The following is a 9,966-nucleotide window of genomic DNA, read 5'->3' on the forward strand; positions in this document are numbered from 1 at the left end:
ATGTATAAACAGGTTTCTAATACATTATAAATGAGTATCAATAATGTTTATTTTTCGATATTATAATTTATAAAAAAATATTATACAACGTTATTGATGATAACCTTATCAGGTAGTAAGAAAAAAAAATATAATATACATGTATTTTTTTGTAATCCCATTTCTCTCGGCTCTAAAGCAATGTATTCTTTCTACAAACAACCCAGCTCGAACTTGACTAGTTTAACTCAGTCTCATTGTGAGCTCCAACTCGGCTTGGCTCACCATAAGAATGGGCCAAGCTTGAATACTTCAAGCGCAACTAGTTTAGCTTGTTTATCAACCCTAATCGCTAGGCATACGATGGAGTCAGATTTGGGCTCCATAACCCGACTAATGTTGGATCTTGATATAGATTCATCGTGGTTAAATGGGTCTCACATAGAATCCAATGACCCACTTAGTAGGCCATTGAGATATACATTATAACCAGGATAATGGTGAGGCCCATTACACATTGGATTCTCAGTATGTTTGAGAATCCAATGAGATAAGTTAAGCTGGATAACAGCTACCCAGGGGAGGCTAAATTATTCAGTTCCTGCCTCTACAAAGTGACATAAGAGGTTCAAAAATCTCCCTGATGTAGACCATTAATCAATTCTCGATCTTCTTCTCCTCGAGTCTTCTTTGCACACACCCCGATCTAAGAATGTTCAACTAATTGGATATTAGCTAATTAGGTCTGGATCTGGATGAAGAAAGGGAACAACAAATCTGATTAGTTTCATGTATTCAAATTTAAATATCTGTTTCTGGTTATAAAATCCTAAAACGAATCCAAATTTGACTATTAATCAGATTCAATTTTCTTTACCAAATCTTACTAAAACTGGAGTTAGATTGAGGTTAAACATCAGATAGCATCTGATCCATTGGCATCCCTAAGTACTTTATCAGTTTTGATCATAGTTAGTGGAAACTTCTTGCTATATGGAGAAGCTTGGTTCCTCGGAAGCTCGCTTTGGAAGTGGAAATCTCCGCGCTTCTTCGAAAGGATGGGAAGCATTGAGAACCCATTTTTGAAATATGGGAAACTCGCTTCCTCCTTGTTTTCGAAATCGATTCTCTTTCGCTTTGTTAATGTTTTTTCCTCGCTTCTTGTCAATTCCCACTCACTCCCCCCTCACTTCTTTTGTTTTTATATTAAAAAATGATGTTTTTTTTTAATAACAATGGTTTGGTTTTATATCATTTTTATACTTGTGTTCATGCCATTTCATATTTGCTTCTACCCATGCTTCATATTGCTTTTTATGTATTTCATTTTCATTTTCATGGGCTTTCATAATTGCTTCACAACCACTTTCCCGTCTCTGTTTCACACATCACTTCTGGTATCCATTTAGCTTTCTGGTAATTATGGTTTTGATATATGTAATTTCTTTACATGAGAGATACCAAATTCATCAACGAAATTTGCTCATTAATTACCAAGCTCATGAACTAAAGGTACACAGGTCTGGTCAAATAAATGTAGCATGATGTGCATTGTGAGCTCGTGTGCTAGTTAGGTAGGTCGCATTATCTCTGGCCCAAGCTCCTTCCACCCTCCCCAAACGCATCAAGCTAGAGATACATGAAATACTGATAAGAAAGGTAAATTTAGTGTTTGTTTACCTTGAATCTTGTTGTGGGCCTCATACCGGATTTAATATGCTGATCTGAAACCCTTGGCATTCAAACACATTTTATTGCTGCTGTTTAACCTTTTTTCTGTGGGAAAATGGTCCATTTTCATAAGAAAATGAGAATTTTCTTGTCTAAAAAATGGTCATTCTTGGGTGCCTCACATTTTCTTGGGAAATGTGTAGTATTTGTTATGTTAGGTCCATCCTCTTTTGCATGGTCCCACGTCTTTTGCATGGTCCCACCTCTTGAGGGCTCTTTTGTAGAGATTTAACCATGTATGGTTTGATTTATACAAGTTTATTCCTTTATGTGTAGAAATACATGAGAGCAGATCAGTGAGAGTTCCTCTAGATCTCTCTGAATACATTAAGAGTGCGAGAGTAAGTTTTATTATACTACCAAGAGAATATAAAGAGGAGGTTCTTGTATGCAGAGAGAACAAATCCTCAATTTAGCAAAGCATTATAACCAGTTTTTCGCATAGTGTATATGTTCGGTGTCCCCATGTTTTTTTTCTCTTTTTTATACTTTACTATTTCTGTTTGCATTGTATATTTGTAATGGTGATAGTAACAGTTACATAAAATTTGATCTTTAGAATTTTAAATGATTCTACCTACAAAGTGTTTGTTGAATTTCCTAAGAGATTCACATACAAAGAAAGCTCTTCCATTGCTCTTGTTTTTTTCTCGATGGTTTTTTATGAAAATGTGTTCATACCTCTCCTACATGGGAAAGAACTTTCCCAACCTTGTGTGTATTTTTTTTGTTTGGATGCCCGTTCTCATGAAAGACTTAGCTCTTCTCATGCCTCGCAACGAACAGGCCCTTCTCCCCCCCCCCCCCCCCCCCCCCCCCCACCACCACCACCACACACACACACAAAAAAAAAAAAAAGGAAAAGGAAAAAGTAATCCAACCGGTAGCGCACGCTAGACTTGATATTTTAGAATTACAAATTACATAGGCAAGCCTAGTACTATTTGATTGAGAGATCTATCGGATTACAGGGAGACATTGGTGAATAGCAAAACCAACTTCTTCACGGTTGTCCCTTCCAACTGGACGATAGCGAAAGGATGGCTTCACCAACTGTCAAGAATAAGCCATCCACACCAAAACTCTGCAACAAGTCCGCCCTCTGCAGTTTCTCCGTCACCTCTCCCACTGGACCAGCCAACACCAACTGCAACCACAAACCATAATTAGTTCCGTCCATGCATACATTGAAACACGAAGACTATGACAGATGAAATAACAATTGGCTGGCTTGTACTAAAGTCCCAAACTGACAGCAGCACTAATTCCAACAGTTGATGGAATAACAAATTCAGAAAGCCTGCAGTTTTAGCTGAATTTAAGTGAAGCGCACAAGATCAAAATCTGAGTCTATGGTACTGTTTAAAGATCACCAACACAAGACTTTGAGTCATAGTTGGTAGCTGTTGGTCTCATAAAGATTGTATAAAGCTATCAAATGGATGGGATATGCTAGACATGCTTTTCCTTGACACAGGTTTGGGTTTGTGCACCCCTGCCATCAGGTGATCAGCCTTATCACCGTCTGCTAGTGATAAGGCACGCTTACCATCCGGTACTGATGACATCACTAAGTGTCATTTAAGGCATTGTTTGGAGGCTTTGAATTGGAGGTTCCTTGCGGTTTCCCCAACCCCTTTTGCCGTTTGGAGGCAATGCTTGGCAGTTCCCCAGCACTGAACAATAGCTGTTGCCAAAACACCATGTTTAGGGGTGGAATTGGAAACCCCAAAATCATAATTCAACACCTCTCACAAGAAAATGTCCTTGGCAACTCCATCCCTAACACTACATTTTGCAACACTTTTTAGCAATACCGCATTTTGGAAACACATGAAACATTGTTTCCATCCCAATGTCTCCCAAATAAAGCCCATATCAATGAGTTGAAACGAGCAACATTTTGTTGCTCGTGTGTTTTCAAGTGAGTTTAACCTTCTACATGGCCTGTTTGGTTGGGATCAACTTTTGAATCATGGAATATGTTGTTTGCATAGGTTTTTCTTAGTAATTAAAAAATCAACGGCTATAAATGCAACAATTTTTTATGACTTCAAAAAGAAAATATTTTTTTGTCAAAATAACACCATTCAGAGGTCAATTTCTAACAAATTGACTATGCTGAATACATCTATAGGGTTAGATTGAGTCAAAAACAACTTGCACCTATGAGCTTCAATGCACACCCGTACCAAAGACTTATGTGGTCATGAGCTGATCTATTCTCTCTTTATTGGGTCCATTGTCTCAAAATCATACTTGATGAAACACCTATTTGAAAAAAAAAATAGATTTGACATAGTAAGGTCTGACACAATCAGATATAGATCCTGAACTTACTGGCTGCTGCTGCTGCTGAGATGGAATCAGGTCAGTGTGAGCCCTGACGGCATTTCAGTGCTCATTTAGATGTCGTTGATCTCAAGAAGAATGGCATCCAAACCTGTACGGATGAGGCCCATCACTTGGATGTGTCCCACTTTTTTCCCAATGCCGTTTGTGTTCCGGATGAACCGCATCTTAATGGTTTAAAATGAACGGCTCTGATCCTCCTCTCTATGTTGCTCATCAATTCTGGCTTGGATCCTAAGCAGTTGAGCCACGTGGATTATAGCCGCTTACTGCCCTTAATCTTGGAGTCCGGATCGGGTGCAATCACATGGCATAAAATGTGTGCATTAAGCACCTGATTGCCCTCCATCAAGCCTTTGCCCCCACAATTGATAGGCCTGTCCCCAAGATGGAGGGTGATCATGTTTGCTTAGTGCATAAATATTTGTGCAATCATATTGCACATGATTTTTTTCACTTAATCTTGTCTTATGGGTTTGCTATAGACGGCAGCACCATGCTGAAGGTTTTTCATCCACCCACCACAAGTTTGTGTGAATGACCGTGCAACTAGCTAAATAGTTTGGTAAACAAGGGATGATTTGGTTCAAAAGTCGCGCGTTCCTTCTTCTTACCTGAAGGCCTCTCTTGTCTGTTACCTTTCTCAATTCCGTGAGCATTGAGATGCCGCTGGTGTCCATTGCCGTCACAGCTGAAAAAATCGAGACACCAATGCATATGTCAAAAAAGGTGCATGCAGTATCTTTTGTGCCCAGCATCATCAAGACTGAGGCAGGTTCACATAAATTGTGTGTTTTGAAATCACCACCGTCCATGGCCTTCATCACCACCATTCGTTTTGTGCAAACAGTGAAGCCCACTAAAATGTGCTGATGTCATCATCACACAAAAATGAAAATTTATGTTTTGATCAATCACCTGATCTGACATCTATCAAAGACTTGGTCAGTCAGACACATAAATTTTTAAGTCGGGATTGGGTTGACTGTAGACCAACAATGAAATGGACTCTCTCTCATTAGTCATCTGCAACAAGGCTAGCTAGGAGAGTTGCAGTATCTGCAAGTGTGAACCTACGGAGTCCTAGCACGAGGTGTACTATATGCTTATCTTTGTGGGCTGTGTGCCACTTTTTTTTTTGTATAGATAAACCAAAGGAAACGCACCCCCCACCCCAAATCATGCACCGCCCCTACCTGAGCGGAGCTCTTGTGTGTCAGAGGGATGTATCACATTTAGCTCCCTTTTGTATTTCTTTATATTATTGGTAGTGACTGCATCTGTGGCCTATCCATGTGACATTTTGACGATAAGATCAGAAAAAAAGGGTTTCTGCAAATTAATCCGTCTTATGATGGACTTGCAAAATTGCAAATGGATCCCTCTCATTTTCATAACCCTTGCAAAGTCATCCTTGTGGTTAAAGAGTTGTCACCACCTTCTAATGGCAGCCATGAAATGCTTATAAAATTGACTATTTTTCCCTTATTAAAAGACCTTTTTGCAAAATATAAAAAAGTTGCATTAATTTTAGTTCATCATGATAGAACAATTACTTAGCTCTCAAACCATGATTATTGTCTAAGTACAGTTAATTTAACTCCCCCTTTAATAGAAAGACCTCTTTGCACTAATGTTAGACAAGGCGGGGACGGTTTTGCAAATCGGGATAAGGCGACTATGTTTTTATAAATCGACAAAAGGGCAGTGACTATTTTGCAAAAAACGCAAAAACAGAAAAAAAAAAAAAGGAAGGAAAAGGAAACCCTGTTCCTTGCTTACCTGACATGTCTAGTATAATGAAGTGTAGACGCTCTTGTTTTTCTTTGCTATCCGCTTCCTCTTCTTCCACCCATCTCAGTATTCTACACTACATGAAAAACAACCAAATGAGTCTCTCTCTCAAATGCTTTTGTGAGGCAAGAAGATTGACAAACCTTTCTTGAAGGTAAGTAGAACTAGAAAAGTAGACAGGAGACTCGATTCGAAGGATTAGAAACCCCGGAATCTTCATGGCCTCCTTATAGTGATCCATATTCTGGTAGATGCCAGATCCATGTATCCTCCCAAGTGCAACCGTTCTAGGTCTTGTCATGTGCAGCAGTATCTTGAAGATGGATATACCAACCTGCAATATTAGACAGACTAATTAACAAGGTTGGTGAAGGACAAGACGCTTATGGAAACAACCCTGTTGGCCGTAGCATGAGAGCAACTATTTGAAATTAAAAAACTTACTGCAATTGCTAGTCCATTCTGAACGGATATGAAGATGACACCAAGAAATGCAACCAAGCAGATGATGAAGTCCACCTTGTCCACCTTCCAAATGAGGTAGGCTGCATGGAAATCCATGAGGCCGATGACTGCGGTGACTATGATGGCACCCAGCACCACGTTTGGTGTGTAGAGGAAGAGCGGCATGAGGAAGAGGAGAGTCACCATGACCGTCACTGCCATGACTATGTTGGACACTGCCGTTTTGGACCCTGCGTTGTGGTTCACGGCCGACCGGGAAAAAGAACCTACCAATCAAACCCATGTCTCATCAGAGAGAGAGTACAAGCCCTTCCCCACTTGACTGGGCCCGTGGTCCAACAAAGACTAGGCCATTAATCACATTAACAATTGTTTTGTGTCTTCCATATTAGGCTCTCTAAGTGGATTACAAAAAGTTTCAAGGTAGCTTCTGTTCGTAACGTAATATAAGAGTATCTGCGGGACAAATCTGAACCGTATATCATCTTGTTGATAGGCAGATTACTAAAATTGTACTTTCCTAGACACCAATAGCATCACGGTCATTCTCATTATCATCTGGACATGGAAGAAGCATCCAAATTGCTTGTCATGCCGAGATCTTTAATTTTGACTCCTGTTTGGAGCTTGGCAAACATGCCAGGAATCGAGTCTTACCCAAATTCTATCAGAAAATTTAACATTATGAAGAGAAAACAAATTTAGAATCACCTGTCTAAATCAGATGAAAATAGCGTCAAATGAGTTCATTTCAAAGATAAAGGATTTTTTTATGCCTACAGCCTTTAGTGCCAGAGTACATCTCTTCTGCCTCTAACAGACCTTATCATAAAATGCTGTAGCGGTGTCTTTTGTGTGTTGGAATCATCGAAGCGTAGTTTTAGTAAATGTATGAAAAGTACAAATAGTCTCTCTTAATTATCCTTTAGATTCAAAAAACTAGAAAAAGGAAAAATAATGTAACGGGTTGTTTGTCCGTTGCTACATGTCTTTGATACCTCTGACAAACGAAGGCCATGGTCACCATAACTTTCAAAAATGTCAGACACCATTAAATCTTTGGGAATTAATAGCTCTCTGTCAAACACCAAAATATACTCGGTCAAGTTCTACATAACTAATTTAAAACAAGTAACAATAGAGTCAGGCTCAACTCAGATCCTTTTTTGTGCGTCTTCCACTATGGGAGCATGTGGATATCAATTAAAAATTTCTGTAAGATCAAGAAGATTTAAAATCGTGTCCTTTTATGTGATTATGTAATCCATCAACAATGCTCTTATTATCGTTATTACTATCACCATCTCAAGTGCACGATTATATATCTGCAATAATTGGCCGACTCCAGTAAACAATAAAGTTACTTGGCTCTGCTTTTGAAACGTGTACTCATCTGCTTGTAAAGGTATCAGATACTTTTCTATAATTTCTGCGGTACTGTTATACTACTGACCTTCTTTCTTAAAAAAATGCAGAATTACTGGACCCCTCATTATAGTCTCAACTTTTCGTCAACAATAACAATAAAGCTCATTTCCTCAATGTTAGGTAAACTAAGCAAGGTTGACCCAATCTTGTTAAACGAACGATATAACTCTTTAATCTTTATCTGGCAATCAAAATGATTCCTCCCATGTATTAAAGGGTCAGTGCCCCTCTTATCAATTTGATGAACACTTTGGCAAGTTACCCATGAAAAAGTAGTTTCTAAACTAACATCATATCTTTGTTACCATCATGCTGCATGGCAGCATGTGGCACTATAAATTTGGAAATAATAATTCATTTTTGTTGGTATAAATTATTTCATTCACCTGTAGTGACGTAGCAAGATGTGCAAGCCCCAAGCATATTCATCAAACCCATGGCCATCATTTCTTTATTACCATCAACTTGGTAGTTCTTAAGGGAGGCAAACGTCCTGCCAACCGCAATTCCCTCCTTCAATTCACAAAGGAGAGAGAAAGAGAGAGAAATGAATGAATATTTTCACGGCTAACAGCCGAAAAAAATGTATCATTCATGAAAGCCGACTTACAGTGAGAGAAACGATGCCTGTCACTATTCCGGTTTTGACAACAAGTGACAAGTGGCGGTCATGAAGGTGCAGCATGCCCCACGAAGGTGGGTTGAGCCCAGCCTGCAAGTGTCCAATCTAAAAGTAGAAAACAAGGCAAACTTGTCATCATAACATGATCATCATTGAATGCAATATGGAAAGCAGAGGTCCCTATCAAAGTAATCTTAACACATACTATGCTTATGCCATGATTATGTGCCTTGAACGCAAAAACAACCACCGTCGATATTATTACTGACATCAATGGAGCTGCAGCTGACACCCAGAATAACTTTGGTTTTCTCAAGCTCTGCATGAAAGTCGACTCATGAGGCAGTTATGACACATGCCATACAGCACGAGAGAGAGAGAGAGAGAGAGGTGCAGATTATCAAGGAAAAAGAAGAGGATTTCAGGTACATACTATTTGCCTGGCAACAATGAGAAAAACCAAGAAACAGAAGCCCATAAGTATAGTTTGCCAGGACCACTGTGTAGGAAAAAGTAGGACCATCATTCCTTCCACAATTACATAAAAGGTACAGGTGAAAGAAAATCGAAAAATAGAGGAAAAGGAAAAATTGTTGACCTCATCTCTTCTGTGAAACACTGAACTCATGACCGGAAGCATCCCCATTTGTTTAGTAAAATTTGTGATGCCAAGAAGGCTCTTTAGCTGTTGAAGAGATACTATGATTGCAGCTCCAGCCATGAATCCTATGAGAGTTGCCTTCGAGAGGAAATCTATAAGGAAGCCCAACCTGAAAAAAGCAAACTCAGACAAGTTTCTCACCTATATATATATATATATATATATATATATATATATATAGATGCCTTGATTTTTACCTGAGTATGCCCAAGGAAGCTTGGAAAAGACCCGCAAAGAAAGTTGTAGTGAAAGCAAGTTGAAGAAACAAGAGGGGCTCTTTTGTAGGGGAGACTTCTTGTTGAAGCATGGAACCTAGTATTAGAGATGCAATTGACACAGGTCCAACCGCGAGATCCCTCGAACTTCCAAATACAGCGTACACCAAGGGTGGGGCAAAACTAGAATCTGTCAAAATATGAAATGACCCATCAAATATTATAAATGGAATATGACTTCTAAGCGTTCCATATCCTTTGCATGAAGTGGGGTGTCCAAAATCTCATGCCGGGAAATGTAATATTCATCTTTGTCATTCTTGAAGCTTATATACAAAAGAAAGGTTTAATAAAAATTCTTATTCTGTTCAAAAAGAATTATTTTGGTAACAAAATGTAAAAGAACCATGTTAGCTTTGAAGTTTACACAGGCCAATTATCGGTGGCAGATTGGCAAGCTTGGCATAGCTAATACCCTGCAAAGAAGAATAGGATTGAGAGTTTATAAAGCCACTTAAGAAGTACAAACATATGCACAAATTAAGCTTGTAATTTGGTGATCACCTGTGGAATGGCGAGGCTTGCTATGGTGAGGCCTGAGATAATGTCAGACTTAAAGAGCTTAAGACTGTAGTTAGGTCCCCATTGAAGGATCGGGAAGACATATTGAAGGGCGAGGATCCATTTCCTACTCCAAGCTTGCCCTTTGAATTGGCGTA

The 9,966-nt window shown here is 39.1% G+C and overlaps 1 protein-coding gene across 1 annotated transcript; it reads right to left on the minus strand.

The window, feature by feature from the left end:
* Positions 1-2,613: 2,613 nt before the first annotated feature.
* Positions 2,614-9,717, minus strand: LOC149816053 (putative sulfate transporter 3.3). The gene is made up of 12 exons (XM_089987565.1): positions 9,675-9,717; positions 9,230-9,437; positions 8,970-9,141; positions 8,805-8,870; positions 8,577-8,690; positions 8,360-8,476; positions 8,136-8,262; positions 6,301-6,587; positions 6,000-6,190; positions 5,845-5,927; positions 4,677-4,753; positions 2,614-2,857 (listed from the first exon to the last, which is right to left on the minus strand). The coding sequence occupies exons 2-12, from the start codon at positions 9,337-9,339 to the stop codon at positions 2,714-2,716; spliced, it is 1,488 nt and encodes a 495-aa protein (XP_089843691.1). The 5' UTR covers positions 9,340-9,437; positions 9,675-9,717; the 3' UTR covers positions 2,614-2,713.
* Positions 9,718-9,966: the final 249 nt, after the last annotated feature.

Source organism: Nuphar pumila, chromosome 14, assembly GCF_984573655.1.
Source record: "Nuphar pumila chromosome 14, dmNupPumi1.hap1.1, whole genome shotgun sequence".
Classification (NCBI taxonomy): domain Eukaryota; kingdom Viridiplantae; phylum Streptophyta; class Magnoliopsida; order Nymphaeales; family Nymphaeaceae; genus Nuphar; species Nuphar pumila.